Source organism: Myotis myotis, unplaced genomic scaffold, assembly GCF_014108235.1.
Source record: "Myotis myotis isolate mMyoMyo1 unplaced genomic scaffold, mMyoMyo1.p scaffold_m19_p_19, whole genome shotgun sequence".
NCBI lineage: Eukaryota > Metazoa > Chordata > Mammalia > Chiroptera > Vespertilionidae > Myotis > Myotis myotis.
Window position 1 is genome coordinate 24996634 of NW_023416323.1, and position 26070 is coordinate 25022703.

General features: G+C 42.6%; 1 protein-coding gene across 1 annotated transcript; it reads left to right on the forward strand.

The window, feature by feature from the left end:
- The first annotated feature begins 24051 nt into the window (after window positions 1-24051).
- Window positions 24052-24789, forward strand: DUXB (double homeobox B). The gene has a single exon (XM_036346944.1). It carries the CDS (start codon window positions 24110-24112, stop codon window positions 24719-24721), a length of 612 nt encoding a protein of 203 aa, XP_036202837.1. The 5' UTR covers window positions 24052-24109; the 3' UTR covers window positions 24722-24789.
- The last annotated feature ends 1281 nt before the right edge of the window (window positions 24790-26070 follow it).

A 26070-nucleotide genomic window follows, 5' to 3' on the forward strand; every position in this document is an offset into this window, starting at 1 on the left:
AGACTGCAACTCCTCAGATCCATAAGGGACACACTCAGGGAGCAGACTCAGTGAGCACCAAAGCCCCACTGAAGCAAGTCTTGCCCCAGAAGGGTGTCTTCAGCACAGAAGTTCTCCCACTTTAGACACAGCTGATTCTCACAGCCAATTGGCCTGGAGGTCAATTCCTCCCAGTGATTCTACAACAACCAAGGCACCAAGAGTGCACCAAGAGTGTCCACCCCAGGTAACTGGGGAGGCTGAGCTACTGGGCCCTACAGGACACCTGGCGCACAGGGCCACTCTATCAACACAGGGAAGCTGCCAAAATGCGGAGACAAAGAAACAGGTCACAAATGGCAGAAATGGAGGAAAGCAAACGATTGGATATAGAGTTCAAGGCCACGTTTATAAGGTTTTTCAAGAATTTTATGGAAACCGCCGATAAATTTAATGAATCCCTCAATAAGTATAGTGAGACCATGGAGGACATGAAAAAGGACCAACTAGAAATTAAGCATACACTGACTGAAATAAAGAATAATTTACAGAGATCCAGCAGCAGAAAAGAGGATCCCAAGAATCAAGTCAAAGATTTGAAATACAAAGAAACAAAAAATACCCAACCGAAAAAGAAAAAAGAAAAGAGATTCCAAAAATATGAAGATAGTGTAAGGAACCTCTGGGACAACTTCAAGCGTACCAACATCAGAATTATAGGGGTACCAGAAGGAGAGAGAGGGCAAGATATTGAAAACCTTTTTGAAGAAATAATGACAGAAAACTTCCCCTACCTGGTGAAAGAAATGGACTTACAAGTCCAGGAAGCGCAGAGAACCCCAAACAAAAGGAATCCAAGGAGGACCACACCAAGACACATCATAATTAAAATGCCAAGAGCAAAAGATAAAGAGAGAATCTTAAAAGCAGCAAGAGAAAGACAGTCAGTTACCTACAAGGGAGTACCCATACGACTGTCAGCTGATTTCTCAACAGAAACCATGCAGGCCAGAAGAGACTGGCAAGAAATATTCAAAGTGATGAATAGCAAGAACCTGCAACCAAGATTACTTTACCCAGCAAAGCTATCATTCAGAATAGAAGGTCAGATAAAGAGCTTCACGGATAAGAAAAAGCTAAAGGAGTTCATCACCACCAAACCAGCATTATATGAAATGCTGAAAGGTATTCTTTAAGAAGAGGAAGAAGAAAAAGGAACTCTTACCATTTGCCACAGCATGGATGGAACTGGAGAGCGGATAAATACCACATGATCTCACTCATTTGTGGAATATAATGAACAACATAAGCTGATGAACAAGGACTGATCCAGAGACGGAGAGGCATTGATTGGACTGTCGGGACTTGGAGGGAAGGTAGGGGAGGGTGGGGGTAAGGGGGAAAGATCAACCAAAGGACTTATATGCAAGCATATAGGCCTAATCAATGGACATGGACAACGGAGGGGTGAGGGCATGAGCGGGGGTGGGGGGTAGAGGGTAACGTGGGGACAAGGACACATATGTAATATCTTAATCAATAAAAAATATATTAAAAAAATAAAATAAATAAAAAATAAACAGTAGAACAGCTTAAGGGTGCTGTGGAGCAACATGAAACATAACAATATTTGCATAGTAGGTATGCCAGAAGGAACAGAAAGTGAGCAAGGGATAGAGAATGTGTTTGAAAAAATGGCAGAAAACTTCCCTTACTTGGTAAAGGAAAAAGCCACACAAATACAGGAGGCGCAGAGAATCCCAAGCAAGAAGAACTCAAGGAGGCCCATGCCCAGACACATCTTAATTCTTATAAATAAATAAACAATTGTATACTAATTGGAAGGAAGACCATGAAATAATTGATGCCCATAAAGACCATATGAAGCATCTCCAAACTGGGAAAGTTTCACTGCAGTCAGATAAGGGCACAGTTAGAAAGGGAGGTGACACAGCTTCAGTGGAAGCTTCAAGTCCTCCCTGAACTGTATCAGGAAAAATATAATTTTCACCAGATACCTGATTTAGAGAGAATATACCCTGCAAAGAAAAACACGGGGAAATTCTTCAAGACCAGCCAGTAACATGAAAAGTTGGACACCTACAAAATACAAACTGAAATTCTTTCCAGAAAATTTGAAAGCCTAGTCTCAAAGCATATTTAGAGCAAAGCTCATGGTAATGAGCTGAGACTCTAGGCTGAAAGAGCTTCCCTTCTTCTCTCTTTAAAATCTCCACAGCTTAAGAAAATAAAATCCAGTGCTAGCTGGTTTACCTCAGTCGATGCAGCGTCGGCCTGTGGACCAATGGGTCCGGGGTTTGATTCTGGTCAAGGGCACGTATCTTGGTTGCAGGCTCCTCCCCAGCCCAGGCCCTAGTCAGAGCTCATGCAGGAAGCAACCAATCAACGCGTTTCTCTCACATCAATGTTTCTCTCTGTCTTTCCCTCTCTCTTCCACTCTCCCTAAAAATCAATGGGAAAATATCCTCAAGTGAGGATTAACAAAAAGAAGGAGGAGGAGGAAGAGGAGGAGGGGGAAGACGAGGAGGAGGAGGTGGTAGTGGAGGAGAAAAGAAAATCCATGCCTGAGACCCCAAAGAGAAAGAATGTAAGGTTTTGAAAAATATCTGTATGTCCCTGGTGTTGCCAAAAGAACTTCTGGCAGTGTCCAGAGAGGACCACCAGGGCATCGGAATTCCACTGACCCATACTCTGGTCCTCCAGCTTGCCTTATCAAACGTCAGATGTTTTAGAGGCTTAAGGGGCAGATCCAGAGAAGACTCTCATCTCATCCCCCATTCTAGAAATTCAGCAAGAAATTAGCTAAGAATGTTCATCCAACACCTATAGAAACATCCAACACCTGTAGAGAATTTTATAAGAGTTTGTTTGAGCCAAACTGATGACAATTGCTGGGAAGCAAGATCTCAAATGCTCCAGACAGTGACAGTTTTGCAATTTCTTTTCTGCATTTAAAATTAAGGAGAGAATTTAAGGAAGAGCACACGAGGTGGGAGAAAGCAAGACGGGGATTGGCTTATGGGATAGTTAACACGATTATGTGCTCTCTTAAGGGTAGTCACACTGTAGTATGGGTCTGAAAGTGTGGTCAGATATTAGAAGGATGGACCTGAAAGGGGGCATTTGAAAGGTGTGTTAACCTAGATGCACAAGAACAATAGATAGGGCTTGCTTAAGGCAAAGATAAGCCTTTTACTGAAGAAATTATATGCCTGGGGCATGACTACCCACCACAACCTGCCCAGTTAGAAATTTATGATCAGATCACCCCGTAAGGTTACTTTCTGTAGAACCCCTTTTTGGTCCACAGAACTTTCTCCATGGTGGGCCTTACATGGCTCCGAACTTCCTCCCCATCTTTCATCAACTACAAGCAGTATCTTTACAAGAAAGGTTGTCCAGCTCTTTCTCTCTCGCTCCCTCCCTCTTTCCCTCCTTCTCCTCTTGTCTCTCTCCCTTCCACCTTCTCCCTCCCTCTCCCTCTCTTCCTCCTTTTATCCCTCCTCCCTCCCTCTTTCTTCCACCTTTCTCCCCTCCCCTCTCTTTCCCCTAAAATAAAAAGGTTGTCCACACAGCCTAAAAACAGAAGTGAGTCATCTCTAAATTGACTCCAGTAAGTCTTACAACTATAGTCAGAAACACAGCAAGACACTCTTCTTCTCTCTACCCAAATAATTTTTCTATTTTATTTTCATTGCTAGTAAGTGGTTATGTAATGTTCAAAGTGAAAAACACATAGGATTATACTTCCTACAAAAATAGGAATTATAATAAACCTCTAGTTTATTTCCATGTGGCACCAAATTAATTGCTTCTATTTTATTCTATTTGCAAGCAGCATAATTACAGGTTTTCATTTATTTGTTTTGTTTTGTTGTTATTTTTGTTGTTGTTAATCTTCACCTGAGGATATTTTTCCCATTGCTTTTCAGAGAGAGTAGAAGAGAGAGAGAGAGAGAGAGAGAGAGAGAAACATCCAAGTGAGAGGCAACCACTGACTGGTTGCCTCCCGAAGCAAACCCTTAACCCAGTATGCGCCCTTGACCAGGAATCAAACTGGAGACCCCTCAGTGCAAAGGCCGACACTCTAACCACTGAGACACACTGGACATTTAACAAGTCTTCTAATAAACCTAGGAAACCAGCAAATATTTTATTTTGACTTTCCTTTAAAATAATTTTGATTTTTTTCTATTGATTTTATTGACATTATATAAAGTAATTACACAACATCTCAGAAGGAGGCCAGTGGATTACAATGTTTAGAATTGTGGATTATTTTGTCCCTGCCTTGAATGTGAATCAGATTTAACCCTGAAGCCACAGCTGCCCACCCTCCTGAACTCCTTGAGGAGTTGATTGGGAGGCAACCTACACATTGACTCTGAAAGGTGTTCCAGGTGGGGGTTGGGGAACTAACAGGATTCACAGCTCAAACCCAGCTGTTAGGTAGGAAGTTAGAGGTGAGTGGCTGGAGGGTAGGGTCTGCCCTGGGGGCCTGAACAAGGGCGGGACCAACACTACCTTTAGACCGCCTCCTATGGGTGTGGTCCAGCACCCAGCAAACCCACCAGCAAGCAGGTTCAGGTTCTTGGCGCAAGCTTAGAGGAAAAGGACATGACCTCAATTATAATAAAATTTACATTTCGGTTTTCACACACACACCCATGGGTTTTTCTGTATGAATTATGGGTAAGAGCATGCCCAGAAGAAACATAGTTATGTAACCCTTTTCTGTCAATTATCCCTGAATGCAAATGAAAGTCTTAACCCAGAAAATCCCTCATTTAAACTACATAACCCCAAAGTTCCAGACCCATTGTCTCTCTCAACTGTCCCGTTCCTCACTTGGAGTGTATCTTCAATAAATCCCACTTTGCTTTACTTTCATTTTCATTGACCTTGAAATCTTTTCTGCATCAACGAGAACTGAGGTCCCAACCAGTAACCTCAATTGGTAACAGCCACTTCTTTTTTTTTAATATATATTTATTGATTTCAGAGAGGAAGGGAAAGGGAGAGGAAGAAAAACATCAACGATGAGAGAGAATCATTGATCGGCTGCCTCCTGCACACACCCCCACTGGGGACTGAGCCCACAACTCAGGCACGTGCCCTTGACTGGAATCGAACTAGGGATCCTTCAGTTCGCAGCCGACACTCTATCCACTGAACCAAACCAGCTAGGGCAGTCACAGCCACTTCTTAACCCAAGTTCTGTCCCAGACAAAATTCCTAGAAACATACAATCTTCCAAAACTGAATCAAGAAGAAACAGAAAATCTGAACAGACTGATTACAACTAATGAAATCAACGCAGTAATCAAAAAACTCCCATTAAACAAAAGTCCTCAACCGATGGCTTCAGAAGTGAATTTTACCAAACATTCGAATAAGAACTAACACATTTCCTCAAACTATTCCAAAAAATCAAAAAGGAGGGAAAACTCCCAAGTTCATTTTACGAGGCCAGCACTATCCCAATTCCAAATCCAGATACAGATATTACAAAGAAAGAATATTATAGGCCAATATCCCCGATGAACATAGATGAAAAAATCCTCAAGAAAATATTAGCAAACCAAATTCAGCAATACATTAAAAGGATCACAGGCCATGCCCGGGCCAGGTGGCTCAGTTGGTTGGAATGTTGTTCCATACAGCATTTGGGCCACAGCAGGCCACCTTTCCAATGACCCTGAGGTCCTTGAGAACGGCTGATCCGAATGAGGTGAAGTCTGGGAGTAAATGTATTCTGTTGACTCAAGTTAATGAAATACAGACTATCTCCCAGTCTTGTGGGGATGGGCATAAAGCATGCAGTAGAGCAAGTCTCTAACCTTGGCCATGAGTGAATGAGACTACCTATCGATTCTACATGCAAAATCCAATGTGTCCCTTTCCCAGTTTATTTGTTTCTGAAGACAAATTACACAGTTATTTGAGGGGAAAATAGTAGGCCAGGGAAAGTGCTCTCCTCCCACAGCCAAAGAAACAGTGTAAGGTTTTAGTTGTATTGTGACACTTTGCCTGCTCATATTAATATAATTTTTCTTTGATCGTATTGATTTATAAACACTTTGGAGATTGGCAGATATGTCCTCAGTTAGCCCAAGTATAGCGGTCTCCATTAGTTGATGTATTTTCTCTTTTTTTTAAATATATATATTTGTATTGATTTCAGAGAGGGAGAGGGAGAGGGAGAAACATCAATGATGAGAGAGAATTATTGATTGGCTGCCTCCTGCACACCTCGTACTGGGGATGATCAAGACCATAACACAGGTATGTGCCCTTGACTGAATCGAACCTGGGACCCTTCAGTCCGCAGGCCGACGCTCTATCCACTGAGCCAAACCAGTCAGGGCTAGTTGATGTGTTTTCATCCGAGGTAGTGCTCTAGAACTGCCTCTGCCCAGAGGCTTCCTAAACAGAGTGCCCACCTAAGCTGGACCGGACCCTCTGAACCCAGGACAGGACCCAAAATAAGACCTGACCCGTGGACCTATCATGGAGTATTGATTTACTCGACATATCCCTTGATATCACATGTGCCTGAGTAACCTGATATCCAGGACAAGCCCAATATGGGTCCAGGCAAATTACTTACCAGCAAATAATCTGGGAACTGTGTCCACCCATCTTTCTTTTTATATTATTTGTAATTATGTCATTCTTTGTAACTTCAGTTTTTATTCTCAGAGTTTATGAATTTTAAAATGATGTTGAGTCCAAACTTAGAAATGTCTTAGAATTGGATTTGGGAGGAAAGGCATGTAGCAAATGAATATATAGTTCCATAGTAAATTGAAAGCTATTCAGCATGATTTCATGGTTCTAAGAAACAAAGTCTTTTTTTCTATTAATTAAATAATTGCATTGAACCTCAAAAAAAATTTGGAATCTGAGATTCAATAGATAGGAACAGTCTCCTTAATAATACTTTTGTATCTCCTTCATGAACTGGGAGATGCATGAACAATTAAGAAAAAATTAGAAAAAAGGAGAGTTTTTAGAATTGAGGCCTGATAATTTGAATAGATTATTTATTTTATATTCCTTCCAACTGATAGAATATTTAGGACACTTCAGGTTTCAGAAAGGCAAATAGAATTTTTCTTAGGCAAAATAACATAAGAACATTATCAGGTTATCTATACTAATAAAAGGGTAATACGCTAATTAGACTGGATGTCTTCCGGATGACCATCCGGACATCCTTCCTGACAAAGCCAGGCTTGGGAGAAGCCGCCCTCCCCGTGGTCCCCGGCACCTGTGGCTGTGGCCCAGGCGAAGCCACCCGCCCACGGTCCCCTGAGGCTGTGGCCGGCCTGGGCAAAGCCAGCCCAGGTCCAGAGTGCCTGCGGCTGGCCAGAGGAGGGAATCCTGAGTCCCGGGTGGAGAGCCGGGGCAGAGGCAATTAGGGACGATCAGGCCAGCAGGGGAGCAGTTAAGGGCGATCAGGCAGGCAACAGGCAGGCAGCGAGAGGGGTTAGGGGTGATCAGGCAGGCAGAGGTGGTTAGGCGTAATCAGGCAGACAGGTAGAGGAGTTAGGGGCAATCAGGCAGGCAGGCAGGCAAGCAGTTAGGAGCCAGCAGTCCCGGATTTTGAGAGGCATGTCCGACTGCCAGTTTAGGCCCAATCTTTACTGAGACTATTGTCTTTTTGCATCTAAGATAACATATCTTTGGAATGTCAGGGTAACTTGTAACTTCCCTTTTTCCAGACCCCTCAGGGCACAACCACTGTGCCAGGGCAGGGACCAAAAATTCCCTCACTATTATTGTTATCTTATTAATTATTGACTATTAACTCTCCTATACCCACTTTTGTACAAGAAGCATGTGTCTATCATTTTACTTTTTAAAAAATATATATTTTTATTGATTTTAGAGAGGAAGGGAGGAGAGAGAGATAGAAACATCAACGATGCAAGAGAATCATTGATCAACTGCCTCCTGCATGCCCCCTACTGGGGATTAAGCCCACAATCTGGGCATGTGCCCTTGACCGGAATCAAACCTGGGACCCCTCAATCCACAAGCCAATACTCTATCCACTGAGCCAAACCAGCTAGAGCTATCATTTTATTTTTAATCCAATCCCAGATGTTTCCTCACTTTGCTTTCTCCTGCCTCCTTAATCAATGGAGTTCATGTAACCCACTTACGTCACCTCTTTTGATTATAATGTATAAAACAAGGTGAAAAACCGCCATTCTCCGGAGCACTGCCTCAATACCTTGAGATTCTGCTTCCCAGCAATTGTTGACAGTTTGGCTCAAATAAACTCACAAAAATTCTTTACAGGTTTGAATGTTTCATACATTAACAAAGTATTCTAGAAATAAATATAAATGCATATATATTTATTCATACACATTGTATAGTGTGTTATAGTCAAAGGAATATGAAAAATGTGCTACATTAGATTATTTCTCAGCAATGGACAATGAAGTGTGTGCTATGCTGGATGCAAGGTTAGAGGTAAGAATATGTGATATAACATAATAGTTGGTAGTCGCCGAAACCGGTTTGGCTTGGTGGATAGAGCGTCGGCCTGCGGACTGAAAGGTCCCGGGTTCGATTCCGGTCAAGGGCATGTACCTGGGTTGTGGGCACTTCCCCAGTGGGGGGTGTGCAGGAGGCGGCTGGTCGATGTTTCTCTCTCATCGATGTTTCTGACTCTCTATCTCTCTCTCTTCCTCTCTGTAAAAAATCAATAAAATATATTTAAAAAAAAAAAAATAGTTGGTAGTCAAGGATATCTTAAAATCCAAATAACATTATGAAGGTTCTGGCTACTTATGTCAAGCTTCTAGGTTTTAGCCTCAGTAACATTTATCCCAGGATCTCCCATTGTCTCCCAGATCCTTAGCAGTCCAGCCATGGTAGCTTAACCAGCTTATTCCTGGGGAATTGCTGCTGGTGTGTCATGGTCATATGCATATGAAAGAGTTCTGAAAAGGATCCCAGGACCAAATGAGAAGAGCTATATTTCATATGTACCCATTTCCATTGTATTTCATAAAGTTTATATTCTTGAGACTTTCACATTTTATTTTGAACTTCTTAATTTGAATATTAGAAATAAAATATGATTCATTGGAAAATCTACTTACATATCTTCCTGAAGCATCCAGACAGAGAGAGGCCTGAGATTTTAGAATATCAAGATTCAGCGATATCTTGATCTTTATCAAGTCTAAGAATCAAAAGTGAAGCAGCGCCCAGTAGTGTGGTTCAGTGGTTGGGTGTCGAACCATGCACCAAGAGGTCACAGGTTTAATTCTCTCTCTTCTTTTTTTTTTTAAATATATTTTTGCTGAAACCGGTTTGGCTCAGTGGATAGAGCGTTGGCTTGCGGACTGAAAGGTCCCAGGTTCGATTCCGGTTAAGGGCATGTACCTGGGTTGTGGGCACATCCCCAGTGGGAGATGTGCAGGAGGCAGCTGATCGATGTTTCTCTCTCATCGATGTTTCTAACTCTCTATCTCTCTCCCTTCCTCTCTGTAAAAAAATCAATAAAATATATTTTAAAAAAAAGAAATGTTAAATATATTTTTATTGATTTCAGAGAAGGAGGAAGAGGGAGAGAGAGATAGAAACATCAATGATGAGAGAGAATCATTGATTGGCTGCCTCCTGCATGCTCCCCACTGGGGATCGAGCCTGCAACCCGGGCAAGTGCCCTTGACCAGAATAGAAATTGGGACCCTTCAGTCCACAGGCTGACACTCTATCCACCAAGCCAAACCAGCTAGGGCTCCCTCTCTTCTTATAGAACTACCTCCAATACCAATATCTATATCATTTAATGTTCAATCAGAAACAGAATCAGGACTGTTCTGAATGCAAGTTGCATAGTGAAATTATACATGTGTGTGGGCACATAGATACACACACACATATGCATGCACACACACATACACATATATATGTGCACACACACACACATCAAGACATCCTATATAATAAAAGCCTAATCTGCTAAGTGTCCAGTTGTCCTGTCAGCTGTTCAACCTATCAAAGCTTAATATGCTAATGATATGCTTCTAGTTTATTTAAGGAATTGGCTTATACACTTGTGGGGCCTGGATAGGGGAGAATGAGATTTCTCGGGCGGGCCAGTGGAAGGGCAGGCTGACACTCTGGCAGGAAAGAAATCTGCTGTAAAGGGTGTGATTTCTTTTCCCTGGGGAACGAAGAAGCTTTGCTCCTAAGACTTTCAATGATTGCATCGCCCAGATTATTGAGAATCAAATCCAACTGTTTCTATAATCCAATCAACCCACAAAATACCTTTGCAGCAGCACCTAGATTAGTGAGTTTTCTTAATAACTGTGCAGTATAGACGAGCCAAGAAGACATGTAAGCCATACCCTCAACGATGGAAAGAAATGTGTCAGTAAGAGCTGAGAAAACAGAAAAAATACAAAGAGAAGTCAGGATATCTATATACTATAAATAATATTGTCAAGCAAAAGGTAATTAAGAAGCAAGAGTTCTAAAACATTATAGAGAAAAAATGTTTATATATGTATACATGTATAACTAGAGAGCATAGATCCTAAGTCATGAAAATTCTAAATCATATCTTGGGAAAATATGATAGATATAAAATTGCCTGGTAGAATCTGTACTGCCTCTTAATCTGATTGCTTCAAATTTCTTTCTAAATGTGTTACATAGTTAATTAAGGGATTAAGTAGGAGGGCATTTAAGAAAAGGGAGGGTCACGCTGGGTATTTATAAACCCTGGATCTTGGAGAGCTGCTCAGTTCCCCTCTCCTCTCTGTGGAATCCAGGTACTTCTTCCCAAGATGGGTTTGACCAGCACTGCAAGTGGTAAGTTGCCATCAGCTTTTTGCTCTCTTCTTTGATAATGCCACATGCTTTGTGTTCTTCCCAGAGATTATTAAGGTTAAACTCAGTCACAATTAGAGAAATAGATTGTTGGAGTCTGGGGTGTTTTATGGTGATACATTATGTTAGGGGCAGAAATATGAATCATGCTCTGTTAACCATGATTGTTCTGTTCTGGTTAGAGAAAGCACATTTTTCTTTTAACATCTTTTTGTAGATTTCAGGAAGGAACGGAGAGGGAGAGAGCTAGAAACTTCAATGATGAGAAAGAATCATTGATGGGCTGCTTCTTGCATGGCCTCTGCTGGGGATCGAGCCGAAACACAGGCTTGTGCCCTGACAGGGAATCGAACCATGATCTCCTGGTTTATAAGTCAATGCTCAACCTCTGACCTGGCTGGATGAGAAATCACATTCTAACCTGGCTGAGAGTTGTACTCCCTGGGACATGGGAGTTGACCTGGGAATGCTGTCCATTCTCCTTTTTCAAGAAATGCCTATCATCATGGAAAGATTAACAACCTTGTTGCCAAAACAATACACCCCACCCCCGCCCGAATTGCCTCTAATCTGTATCATTTTACCCATTCTTATTCCTTTTGCCTACTTCCCCATGCCCGAATACCCATTTTTATTCCTTTTGCATCCCATTCTTATTCCCTTTGCCTACTTTCCTATGTAATCTTTGTCTTTTTACCCAATATAAGCAGCTAGCTTATGGGGGGAGGCGGGTAAAGCAGATTTTCATGAACGACCTGCTACTCTCCCATACTGCTGGCATTATTGGAATAAGCACTCATATGTGATTCAATCCTGTCTCTGCTTAATTGGCTCAAGTAGTGACAGGCAACCTGGGCCCATTTGTTGTCCCTTTAAGATGTTATACAACAGGAAAAACCTTCTGGGCAACATACATAGCAAGAGACAGCCATGAGTCCCATCTGTGGATTGTCAAAAGTTTTAAAGTTGGCACTTTATTTTTTGTTAATCCTCACCAGAGGATATTTTTTCCATTGCTCTTCAGAGAGTATGGGAGAGAGGGAGGGAGGGAAAGAGACATCAATGTGAGAGAGACACATCGACTGATTGCCTCCCGAACATGCCCCCATGGAGGCTGGGGATCAAACCTGCAGCCCAGATATGTACTCTTTTTTTTTTTTTTTTTTTTTTTTAATATATTTTTATTGATTAAGATATTACATATGTGTCCTTGTCCCCACGTTACCCTCTACCCCCCACCCCCCCACCCCCGCTCATGCCCTTACCCCTCCGTTGTCCATGTCCATTGATTAGGCCTATATGCTTGCATATAAGTCCTTTGGTTGATCTTTCCCCCTTACCCCCACCCTCCCCTACCTTCCCTCCAAGTCCCGACAGTCCAATCAATGCCTCTCTGTCTCTGGATCAGTCCTTGTTCATCAGCTTATGTTGTTCATTATATTCCACAAATGAGTGAGATCCTGTGGTATTTATCCGCTCTCAAGTTCCATCCATGCTGTGGCAAATGGTAAGAGTTCCTTTTTCTTCTTCCTCTTCTTAAAGAATACCTTTCAGCATTTCATATAATGCTGGTTTGGTGGTGATGAACTCCTTTAGCTTTTTCTTATCCGTGAAGCTCTTTATCTGACCTTCTATTCTGAATGATAGCTTTGCTGGATAAAGTAATCTTGGTTGCAGGTTCTTGCTATTCATCACTTTGAATATTTCTTGCCACTCTCTTCTGGCCTGCATGGTTTCTGTTGAGAAATCAGCTGACAGTCGTATGGGTACTCCCTTGTAGGTAACTGACTGTCTTTCTCTTGCTGCTTTTAAGATTCTCTCTTTATCTTTTGCTCTTGGCATTTTAATTATGATGTGTCTTGGTGTGGTCCTCCTTGGATTCCTTTTGTTTGGGGTTCTCTGCGCTTCCTGGACTTGTAAGTCCATTTCTTTCACCAGGTAGGGGAAGTTTTCTGTCATTATTTCTTCAAAAAGGTTTTCAATATCTTGCCCTCTCTCTCCTTCTGGTACCCCTATAATTCTGATGTTGGTACGCTTGAAGTTGTCCCAGAGGTTCCTTACACTATCTTCATATTTTTGGAATCTCTTTTCTTTTTTCTTTTTCGGTTGGGTATTTTTTGTTTCTTTGTATTTCAAATCTTTGACTTGATTCTTGGGATCCTCTTTTCTGCTGCTGGATCTCTGTAAATTATTCTTTATTTCAGTCAGTGTATGCTTAATTTCTAGTTGGTCCTTTTTCATGTCCTCCATGGTCTCCCTATACTTATTGAGGGATTCATTAAATTTATCGGCGGTTTCCATAAAATTCTTGAAAAACCTTATAACCGTGGCCTTAAACTCTATATCCAATCGTTTGCTTTCCTCCATTTCTGCCATTTGTGACCTGTTTCTTTGTCTCCGCATTTTGGTTGCTTCCCTGTGTTGATAGAGTGGCTTTGTGTGCTAGGTGTCCTGTATGGCCCAGTAGCTCAGCCTCCCCAGTTACCTGAGGTGGACACTCTTGGTGCACCCCCTCGTGGGCTTTGTGCACAGTCTTGTTGTAGCTATGCCTTGGTTGTTGTAGGATCACTGGGAGGAATTGACCTCCAGGGCAATTGGCAGCGAGAATCAGCTGCCCTGATGATGCTCAGCTGTGTAGCAATGCAAGCCGCTGTGGGGCCTGGGCCTTCTCTTGGAAGCTCTGAGTCTATCTGGCCCGGCTGCTGTTAGGTAATTACAGGTTGCAAATGGCCGGGGCATTCATATGCAAAAGCCTCTGCCACAGCCTGGGTGGGGCGGGGTCTCAAGGAATCAAAGGGCTGAGAAAGCAGCTATGGCGGAGCCTCAGCCCTGCCCTAAGGAGTCGCGAGTCCCAGTGTCCCTGCAACGGCTGCAAGCACCTCTGAGGGAAAGCCGCTCTCAAGCTCGCCCGCTGCCAGACAGTCCAGTATTTCCCCGTATGAGCCCTGGGTCCCCAGAGACTTCCCGGAACCGGAGTTCAGAGCCGTCGGGAGCTTGTGTCTCCCTCCGGATTCAAAAAGACAGCCGTGTCCTCAGGTGCCAGACCCTTTCCGCGCGCGCGCGAGCCCCCGTACCTCTGCACGCCACCTCCGCAGCTCCTCCCGCTCGCAGTGTGCTTTTCTCTCCTTCTAGTTGTAGAATTTACACTCAGCCAGCCCTCCTGTAGCTCTGGATGATGTCCACCTTGTGTTTCTGATGCATTTATCGATTGTTGTGGGAAGCAGAAATTTCCCGGTGTTTATCTATGCCGCCATCTTAGTTTCTCCAGATATGTACTCTTGACCGGGAATTGAGCCTGAGACCCTTCAGTGTGTGGACCAACGCTCTAACCAGTTAGCAACACTGGCCAAGGGCAAAGTTGGCACTTTATGTATTTTTGTATTTTAAATATATTTCTATTGATTTCAGAGAGGACGGAAGAGGGAGAGATAGAAACATCAATGAGAAAGAATCATTGATCGGCACCTCCTGCACACCCTCTACTGGGGATTGAGCCTGCAACCCAGGCATGGGCCCTTGACCAGAATCGTTCAGGCCACAGGCCGACATTCTATCCACTGAGCCAAACAGCTAGGGTAAAGTTGGCACTTTAAATGAAGAAAAATATATATGGAATCCCTAAATATTTTATATGTAATTTCCCTAAAATTTATTTTTATCACAAAGTAACAGTTTTTGTGTATTTTATTAATTCTATTAAGTTTTTTCATGTGTTACTTGTGTTATTTATTTCCATTAGTTTTCCTGGCTCCTATTGCTTGCTATTCTCTTTGCATGTAATTGTGTGGATTTTCAGTAACTTCTTCCTTTGGTAACTCAGACCATAGGCTGTCTTTTTTTTTTTTACTACTGTATATATATACATATATATAGCCAAACTATATGTCTTCAATTTAGCATGACTATAACTCTATTCCTAAAGAAAAAATAGAGAATACTGTCAAACCTTAGCTCTTGAAAGTAGTCTCCCATCTCGAACAATTCAGTTATTGAAAATTCAGTTCTCTACGAAGTTGTTCACGAAAAAATGTCTCCACTTTCTAACAAAACTTCAATTCTGAATCTGACAACCCTTTCCTGTTGACATATCAGCATTACAAAAAGCATCTCCTAGGTCCAAACAAAGGAGAGAATGCAGGTCTGTTTACCCCTAACACTCCAGTTGTTTAAATCTCAGGAAATTGTGCTGTATATCTTCCTGGGTGTTTTTTTGTTTTGTTTTGCTATTGTTGCTAGTGAAATGGATCCTTAGCACAATTTTAAAACATGAAGAGGCCATCAAGTGCCATTGATGCTACTAAGGTTGTGAAAGTGCTCACAAAACAAAGATGACAGACAATTGAGGAAGTAGAAAAACTGTTGTTTTGGATAAACAAAAAGCAGTTGACAGCATTTCTGAGGCAATGATATGTGAAAAAGGGAAGATGCTGCACCCCTGGAACGAGTGCTGAAAGTGATTTAAGACTAGTAGGGCTGGTTTAATAAATTTAAGAAAAGAAGTATTTGTTTATAGCAGGGTCCTCAAACTTTTTAAACGGGGGGCCAGTTCACTGTCCCTCAGACCGTTGGAGGGCCGGACTATAGTTTAAAAAAAAAACTATGAACAAATTCCTGTGCACACTGCACATATCTTATTTTGAAGTAAAAAAACAAAATGGGAACAAATACAATATTTGTATTTGCATGTGGCCCGTGGGCCGTAGTTTGAGGACCCCTGATTTATAGGTTAAACAGGATATTAGACATACTTTATATAAGAAAGGTTAAATAGGGAATCATTTAGGGATCTAAAATGGATTAATTCAACTTACATGATTTCTAATGAGAAAGAATGATTTGGTTTTCGAACAAATTGCTTCTCAAATAGCCTTCCAGAAAGAAGTAAGTTCCAGAACAGGGGTTCCACTGTAATCATTGGACCTACAAGCTTTCAACCTGAAATAAACATAAGACATATGCTCACACAGTTTTTAATACATAAGCACATCCTTCATATTTCTCTCCCCATTTTCTCTTCATCAGGCAAACTACAGAAAAGAACCTGGCAAGGCAATGCTATTTTCAACCAGAGTCAAAAGGATATCCTTCTGAAACAGTTTAAACAAAACCCCTACCTTAATAGAGCTACTAAGGAACAGTTGGCCAAGGAGATTGGCGTTCCGGAAAAAAAGATTCTGGTAAGCACTAGCTTCCTAATTCATTATCTATCAGAGTCAAGGTGAAGAAAAAAGGTGGGCTCAGCACTGTCAGGCAAATCTCTTATGTCTGGTATGCTTCCCAGAAGGTTTTTCCTGTTACATAACTTTTAAAACAAAATAAAAGGCACAAGAACTCTGTTTATATCTTTTACCAATGGGGGAAACAATTCATTGACGGAAGAATATATTAATGTAGGTTCTCATAGGAGAGGCTTAAAATCAATTTTAGCAAATATAATAAATTAGATCACTATGATAGCGATATGATATTAAATATTAGAATATATACTGCAGAATAATTATTATCTACTTATATAAAAACCATTGGTGGTGTTCCTCACATACAGATGAACAGCAACCAAGCGGAAGGAAATCAGTCCTACAGGGGTTGTCTTGGCAACAGCTGAACCCACCCCCCAAGCTGTTTCCTGTAAGGGTGGAGTTTGAGGCAGGAACCAGTGTTTTCACTCTTAATGTGGTATACAGGGAGACATTAGAATAAGTTTAATCATTTTATCAGTCATTGTTTGCATCACTGTTGTTTTTATATCATGTTTTTGCCTCTGTTGTTATATCCTTTTGTTACTGTTTACTTATTAATAAATTTATATATTATTTTCAATACATTTTACTAATTTCCTTTCATCTCTCACATTTCTATTATAGAGAAAGGGCAAATAGCAATGTTAAAATATCTCTGCTAATTAATTTCCTTTTTTAAAAAAATATATTTGAGTTTTTACAGAGAGGAAGGGAGAGAGATGGAGTTAGAAACATCAATAAGAGGGAAACATCGATCAGCTGCCTCTTGCACACTCCCCACTGGGGATGTGCCCACAACCAAGGTACATGCCTTTGACCAGAATCGAACCCGGGACCCTTGAGTTCACAGGCTGATGCTCTATCCACTGAGCAAAACCGGTTAGGGCAATTAATTCCCTTTTAATGTGCATGAATTTTGTGCACTGGGCTACTAGTTATTACATAATTAGGAAACTGGGGCAAGAACTTATTTAACTCCCAATTTTCAAACCAGGTTTTTCTTTTTTTAAATTAATATATTTTTTTATGTTTTTAAAATTATATTGTTATTGATTTCAGAGAGGAAGTGAGAGGGAGAGAGAGAGAAACATCAATGATGAGAATCATTGATTGGCTGCCTCCTGCATTCCCCCCATTGGGGGTGGAGCCCACAATCCGGGCATGTGCCCTTGACTGGAATTGAACCCAGGACCCTTTAGTATGCAGGCTGACGCTCTATCCACTGAGCCAAACCAGTTAGGGCTAAATTAGTATCTTAAATGTGATTCATAAACAGGAGTATATGAAGTAAAATCCCATATTGTGTTATTTTGAATGGAACTACTGATGTAAAACTGAAAATAAGTTGGATTTCTTCAGTCAGCAAGAAGATAGCTATAAATAATACAATTATGCCAGATGAAACAGTATTTAAAACAATGAAGACGATTGAAATACGCTTTTGGAGCAGTGGTTCTCAACCTTCTGGCCCTTTAAATACAGTTCCTCATATTGTGACCCAACCATAAAATTATTTTCGTTGCTACTTCATAACTGTAATGTTGCTACTGTTATGAATCGTAATGTAAATATCTGATATGCAGGATGGTCTTAGGCGACCCCTGTGAAAGGGTCATTTGACCACCAAAGGGGTCACAACCTACAGATTGACAACCTCTAAGGAAAATAATGAGTTCAGATTTAGTTATAAGGTTCTCAGTCTGATGAGATGCTGGGAAAAAGAAATTTTACTCTTCATGCACTTGTTCTGGGTATGGGACAGTTTACTCAAATCTCATCCTATGGCAATATCTGGTGATCATAGCTGAATGACAGATATTGGGCCTATTTGAGCTGATGTGGAAGATGGCAAGTCCAGAAAACAAGGTAGGATGAGGTTGGCTCTGCCATAGTGTTCACTGATTTATTCATTAGTTTCCAGGTGCCACCTGTGCTTAAAACGTATTTAAAAATGTTTTTAGTAATTAATTTAGAGAACAGATATAACCTTTTAGCATAACGCCTGGGTTTAAGAGTGGTTCCTTGGCTATTGGTTGTCATTAATAGTCTAACTTTTATCACAAATTATTTATATATATAAAAGTCTAATATACTAAGTGTCCAACCATTCAACTGTTCGACCAGTCATTATGATGTGCACTGATCACCAGGGGGCAGACCCTCTGACTGGTAGATTAGCTTGCTGCTGGGGTGCGGCCAATCGGGACTGGGTGAGATGAGCCAGACATACCCTGAGCCCTCGCACAGTCCCTCCCCGGCCCCGATCGATCGTGCACCACTGGGGTCCCTAGGCCTGGTCTGCACCCTCTCGCAATCCAGGACCTCTTAGAGGATGTCAGTTTCAGCCTGATTCCCACAGGCCAGGTTGAGGGACGCCCCCCCCCCCCAAACCTGGTGCACAAATCCATGCACCAGGCCTCTAGTCTAATTATAAAAGTAAAACATTCAGCACTCTGACTCCAGTAATGAAGAAATGAGTAAAGGGGAGAAAACCAAGATGGCGGCATAGGTAAACACCTGAAATTGCTGCCTTGCACAACCACTTCAAAAATACAACTAAAAGACAAAACTGACATCATCCAGAACCACAGGAAGGCTGGCTGAGTGGAAATTCTACAACTAGAAGGAAAGAGAAAAGCACATTGAGGCTCAGAGGAGGTGCTGAAGTAAAGTGCAGATGTATGGAGGCTTGAGCACGTGTGGAAAGGGGCTGGCAACGGAGGACGCCGGTGTCTTTTGCAATCGGGAGGGAGGCACAAGCTCCCAACAGCCCTGACTACTGTTCCAGGCGAGTCTCTGGGGACCCAGACTCATATGGGGAGAAACTAGACTGTCTGGCAGCGGGTGGAACTTGAGGGCGGCTTTCTCTCAGAGATGCTTGCAGCAATTACCAGGACACTGAGATGAGGGACCTCTTAGGGCAGGACTGAGGATCAGCCATAGCTGTTTGCTCCGCCCTGTTGATTCCCTGAGACCCCGCCCCACCCAAGCTGTGCGCAGAGGCGTTTGCATATGAATGGGCTGGCTCTTTGAGATCTAAAATTACCTAACAAACTGCAGCTGGGTCAGAAAGACTCAGAACATCCAAAAGAAGGCCCAAGGCCCCACAGCAGCTTGCATTGCTTCACAGCTGGGCCTCATCTGGGCACCTCCAAAACCCAAACAAGGAAGAGGAACCTGCAGATCTCTCTGTAGCTCCTACTGGGTAGCCTCAGGCAGAGGCTAAATTAGCACCTCCTTAGAGATCCAAGAGCATGAGTACCCAGTGGTCAGATTGGGACCATCCAGATTACAACTCCTAGGTCCATAAGGGACACACTCAGGGGGTAGACTCAGTGAGCACCAAAGCCCCACTGAAGCAAGTCTTGCCCCAGAAGGGTGTCTCCAGCACAGAAGTTCTCCCACTATAGACACAGCTGATTCTCACAGCCAATTGGCCTGGAGGTCAATTCCTCCCAGTGAGTGATACCTACAACAATCAAGGCTTAACTACAACAAGACTGTGCACACAGCCCACAAAGGGGTGCACTAAGAGTGTCCACCTCAGGTAATTGGGGAGGCTGAGCCACTGGGCCCTATAGGACACCTAGCACAGAAAGCCACTCTATCAACACAGGGAAGCATAAAAAATGCGGAGACAAAGAAACGGATCACAAATGACAGAAATGGAGGAAAGCAAACGACTGGATATAACCACGGTTATAAGGTTTTTCAAGAATTTTCTAGAAACCACCGATAAATTTAGTGTGACCCTCAAGTATATGAAAAAGGACCAACTAGAAATTAAGCATACACTGACTGAAATAAAGAATAATATACAGAGATTCAACAGCAGACAAGAGGATCCCAAGAATCAAGTCAAAGATTTGAAATATGAAGAAGTAAAAAACACCCAACTGGAAAAGCAAAAAGAAAAAAGAATCCAAAAATATGAAGATAGTGTAAGGAGCCTCTGGGACAACTTCAAGTGTCCCAATATTGAATTACAGGGGTGCCAGAAAAAGACAGAGAGCAAGATATTGAAAACCTATTTAAAGAAATAAAGACAGAAAACTTCCCCTACCTGGTGAAAGAAATAGACTTATAAGTCCAGGAAGCGCAGAGAACCCCAAACAAAAGGAATCCAAAGAGGACCACACCAAGACACATCATAATAAAAATGCCAAGAGCAAAAGACAAAGAGAAAATCTTAAAAGCAAGAGAAAAAAAGTCAGTTACCTACAAGGGAGTTCCCATACAATTGTCAGCTGATTTCTCAACAGAAACTATGCAGGCCAGAAAGGAGTGGCAAGAAATATTCAAAGTGATGAATAGCAGGAACCTACAACCAAGATTGCTTTATCCAGCAAAGCTATCATTCAGAATTGAAGGTCAGATAAAGAGCTTCACTGATAAGAAAAAGCTAAAGGAGTTCATCACCACCAAACCAGTATTATATGAAATGCTGGAAGATATTCTTTAAGAAGAGGAAGAAAAAGGTAAAGATAAAAATTATGAACAGCAAATACATATTTATCAACAAGTGAATCTAAAAATCAAGTGAATAAAAAATCTGATGAACAGAGTAAACTGGTGAATATAATAGAATCAGGTGCATAGAAAGGGAGTGGACTGACAATTCTCGGCAGGAAAGGCGTGTGGGGGATGTGGGAAGAGACTGGGCAAAAATCGTACACCTATGGATGAGGACAGTGGGGGGGTAAGGGCAGAGGGTGGGGTGAGAACTGGGTGGAGGGGAGCTATGGGGGGGAAAAGAGGAACAATTGTAATAATCTGAACAATAAAGATTTATTTTTAAAAAAAGAACTGAGCAAAGAGTTCACCTTTTTAAAAGAATGTTTTTATTGATTTTAGAAAGAGAAAAAGGGGGAAGGGTTGATAGAGACATGATCCATTATCTGTCCCCTGCACTTCCCCTATTGGGGATTGAGCCTGCAACCTGGGCATGTGGCCTGATGAGCGACTTCTTGGTTCATGGGTTGATGCTCAACCATGGAGCCATACCAGCTGGGCAAGAGGTCACTTTTTATGTTAGTGACAGTAGTTTCACAGTGAGGTGAACAGAGTCTCTAGGAGTCTCCTTACCTATTGCTGAGTATGGGATAAAATAAGTAAGAGGAAATGTGGACATGTGTTAGTCCAGCTCTTAACTATAGCTAATTCTATTCCCCAGTTAAATTATTTTCTAAGATCACATCCATATGTATTGAGTATTTCTTATGAAGAGATGATGGGGGCCAAGAAGACATTTAAACATTGAAGACCTGCTGTAAGAGCAAGAGATCGGGGGAGAGAAATACTGATCTCCTTTGAGAGAACTAACAGTGTCTTTTAAATCAGGGAGATCTACTTTGGATACTATGAGGATGACCATAAAGGAAATGTTAATTTGAGTTGAGATTGTGTGCTGCCTGAATTGTATGCTAATAGTTACATCATTCCTAGGATAATACATCACCTTCTTCTTATGATTATTATCCCAATGGCAGTTGATCAAATCATTTTAACTGCATTGATATTTGCAGTGACATGGATTGGGTTACATGAATTTCATGTCTTTTCCTACTTAGACTTGGTTTAAAAACCACAGAGCAAAACTGAGAACATTGGGAATTGAACCGTCCTCAGGAAAAGACCACACTCAGGAGCAACACCAGCATCAGCCTTGGACTCAAGGTAAGAATCCAGAGATCCAAAGGAATTTCTTCAGTGGGTCCCATTGAGAGCAAAAACAATTCCGCATGTTGTGTTCAAATTCTCCACAAAATGTCCTTATCTTAGGACCTAGTTACAGCTTGTTCTAGGAACCCTAGAGTCAGAAATATAAGCATGGTCCGGCAGTTGGCTGGGACAGGCAAGTTCTCAGCAAGCAAATCTATGGGCCTTTTGGCCCTGCTCCTCTAAGCCTGGTGTCACCTCAGGGGAATTCAGAGAGAGTAAGTATAGTCAACATGGTCTTCTCAAACTTGAGTTTCCAGATCAAATGTGAAAACTGTCCTAGAAGCTGCCAGAAAAGGTCAGACATCCATCACAAGTTCTCAATCAAACATCCTAGTTCAAGGCTTTGACAGAAACCAATTACCTAATACTGCAACCGGGAAAATGTTGGCTGAACAAACAGGCATTCAGGAATCAAGAATTCAAGTAAGTTCTATGTCTGTGGCACTAAATACCTCCTATGATATTGCCCCTCAAAGACTGCTGGAAAAGGGTTGCCCTATCTTGAGTTATCAGTCATCAAGGGACAAAGATAATGGATGGTAAAGACCTGGCATTGTAAGTCAGATTCCTACAAAAGGAAGCATTTTTGCAGCATATTGTCGGTGGTGTGTCCATTTAAAATCACCGGCAATCTGGCTGACGTGGCTCAGTGGTTGAGCATCAACCAAAAACCAGAAGGTCACAGTTCAATTCCCAGTCAGGGCACATGCCCGGGATGCAGGCTCAATCTCCAGTGTGGGGAGTGCAAGAGGCAGCTGATCAATGATTCTCTCTTATCATTAGTGTTTCTCTCCCTCTTCCTTCCTGTCTGAAACCAATAAAAATATGTTTCAAATAATTTTTAAAAATAAGATCAACAAAAATGTGGGAAAATGTTGTAATTAAAGGGAAGATTCTAGAGCATATGCCTTTTCAGCCAGTTTCAATTCATCTGTTGCTGAGTATGCTATGACCTTAATTTATGTGTGTTTGTGTATATACACATGCATATGCATACACACACACATACTGAACACATTTCACGTATGTGTGTGTGTGTGTGTGAATAGGAAATTAGATATATCCTATCTAATAATAGAGAAACATGGTAATTAATCGTAACTCGCTACCCTTCCCATTGGCTAATCAGCAAGATATGCAAATTAACTGTCAGCCAAGATGGCGGCCAGCAGCCAGGCAGCTGAAGTGAACATGAGGCTTGCTTGCTCCAGTGGTGGAGGAAGCCAAGGTTCCCCACATGCGCGGCCCAGCTCTGAGCTCCGGATGCAACAATGTTGCAATTGTAGAAGCTAAACAAGCTCCAGATACCTGCTTTCAGTGGGCAGCGGGCTCAGAGTTTAGAGCGCCAGTGATGGCAACAGAGTTTCAATTATAGAATCTAAACAAACCCAGATACCTGCTTTCAGCCGGCAACAGCCTCAGAGCTGGAGCCGGCTCTCAGCTCCAGTGACAGCTATAGAAAGTAAATAAATCCCAGGAGAAATAAAAAAAGAGGCTAGGGGATTCAGTCACCCGCCAGCCTGAAAACGGCCCTCAGCCCCTCACCCAGACTGGCCAGGCACCCCAGTGGGGACCCGCACCCTGAAGGGGGTGTGAACAGCTGCAAACAGCCATCAGCCCGTCATCCAGGCTGGCCAGGCACCCAAGTGGGACCCCCACCCTGATCCTGGACACCCTTCAGGGCAAACCAGCCGGCCCCCTCCCATGCACCAGTCCTCAATCCTATATAGTAAAAGGGTAATATGCAAACTGACCCTAACAGCAGAAAGACTGGGAATGTCTGTTCACTATGACACACACACACCACCAGGGGGCAGATGCTCAATGTAGGAGCTGCCCTCTGGTGGTCAGTGCACTCTCACAGGGGGGAGCTCTGCTCAGCCACAAGCCAGGCTGACGGCTGCCAGTACAGCAGTGGTGGTAGGAGCCTCTCCTGCCTCCTCAGCAGCGCTAAGGATGTCTGACTGCAGCTTAGGTCTGCTCCCCACTGGCAAGTGGACATCCCCCGAGGGCTGCCGGGCTGGCAGAGGGATGTCTGATTGCCATCTTAGGCCCAATCCCCTGGGGAGCAGGCCTAAGCCAGCAAGTGGTCACCCCCGAGGGGTCCCAGACTGCGAAAGGGTACAGGCCTGGCTGAGGGACCCCCTACCCCCAAGTGCAAATTTTTGTGCACCGGGCCTCTAGTATATATATATATTCATCCTGATATTAGGGCCTATGTTAATATTGCCTTTGCTTTACACAGTTTGAGAAGTGATGCCAGAATTGCTTAACTTTTGTCCATGTCTCCCCTTCTCCTTCCATACATGCGGTTTCAGAACCAAAGATCTCCTCACCCAGGGCAGAGCAGAAGTAAGCCTGTGAATTCCTTGGTAGAGGGCCCAAATGGGACACGAGATCTGATACTTCAGCAGCACCAAATCAACCTGCCCATGCTCTCATGCGGGTCTCATTTTCCTTCCTCCAATGTTTTCAGCAATAACCAAACATCTCTACCTGCTCTACTCCCATCCCATGTGTCCTCTGTCCCTTCTGTGACCCAAGGACCAATTGTCATGATGGTGCAGCCCATGCAGGCTGGGCAGGGAGGAGAGAACTCTCCCTCTACGTGGACACTTATAAACTACCTGCCAATACTGCTGACTCCAGGAGGGGGCCTCTCCAATGCTCACAATCCTTTCTGGCTCCAAAACCAAGAAAATTGCCAGAATCATGAAGAACAGACTACCACAGGAACACTACAGTTGAAGGACTATTCTCAGCCTCATCCTGACCACAAAAAACACCAATTACAGGATCTGGATCAGATGGACATATCTTACATTGGGAAATGGTGGGATGAGTGGTGCCAGGCTTTGATTGCAGAATGGGACCCTCGGGAAGGGACACACTGAGCCACACAACACATAGCTCAGCTGGAGACCCATCTTATTCCCTCGGCTAATTGCACCAACAATATTTAGAAACCTCAAGCCTTTTTTTAACTTTACTTTTTTGTTATTCCTCACCCAAGGATATTTTTCCATTGATTTTTAGAGACAGTGGAAGGGAGAGGAAGAGACAGAGAGAGAAAGACACATCGATTGGTTGCCTCCCATACACACCCCAACCAGGGCTGGGGATTGAGCCTGCAACCAAGATATGAAGTACCAGCCCTTGACCGGTATTAAACCTGGGACCCTTCACTCCAAGGGCAGACATTTTATCTACTGAGTCAAACAAGCTAGGGTAAAACCTCAAGTCTTTAGGTCAATGATGGCGAACCTATGACACGCGAACTCATTTTTTTGGTTGATTTTTCTTTGTTAAATGGCATGTAAATATATAAAATAAATATCAAAAATGTAAGTCTTTGTTTTACTATGGTTGCAAAGATAAAAAAATTTCTATATGTGACACAGCACCAGAGTTAAGTTAGGGTTTTTCAAAATGCTGATACGCGGAGCTCAAAAGGTTAGCTATCACTAGTTTAGGTCAACTCCTGCAATCCCCAAATTTTCAGGAAAAGGTACAAACTTTTCTGAGTACTGTTTCCACATGAAAAGGACACTCAAGGATTCCAGTTGCGCCTCAGTGAACAATTTCAGGCTCTTTTCCACGTAATGTAAAGCTCACTTTCAGGAGGAGGAAGACAACATCATTCTCATGGAAACTGGTCCAGGCCTCCTTTCTTTGGAGGCAGGATCAGTGCAATTTAAAGGACGATAAACAAGCCCTAGCTGGTTTGGCTCAGTAGATAGAGCATCAGCCTGCAGACCAAAGGGTCCTGGGCTCGATTCCGGCCAAGGGCACATGCCCAGGGTTGTAGGCTCAATCCCTAGTAGGGGGCGTGCAGGAGGCAGCCAATCAATGATTCTCTCTCATCAATGGTATTTCTCTCTCTCCCTCTCCCTTCCTCTGAAATCAATAAAAATATATTTTTTAAAATAATAAAATAAATAAAGGATGATAAACTATGAACTCATCCTGTTCAGGGCCAGACTAATGAATGGGCAGGAGAAATCACCTGGAAACCCAAATAAAAGTTCTACTCTGTGTTGTGGGCATGGGGATATGGGTAAGATACTCATACCTCCTGCTACACACCTGATAGTTCCTGATTGTTTCAGATTGGCTTCTCTCCCCTTTGGCTCTCAGCAGTTCACACTATTTTGCCATCTTTCACAGTCTTAGCACAGATCTCTTTGCTCCATCCATTTTGCTCATGACCTAATAGTTCTAAAATGGAAGTACTTTATTATCT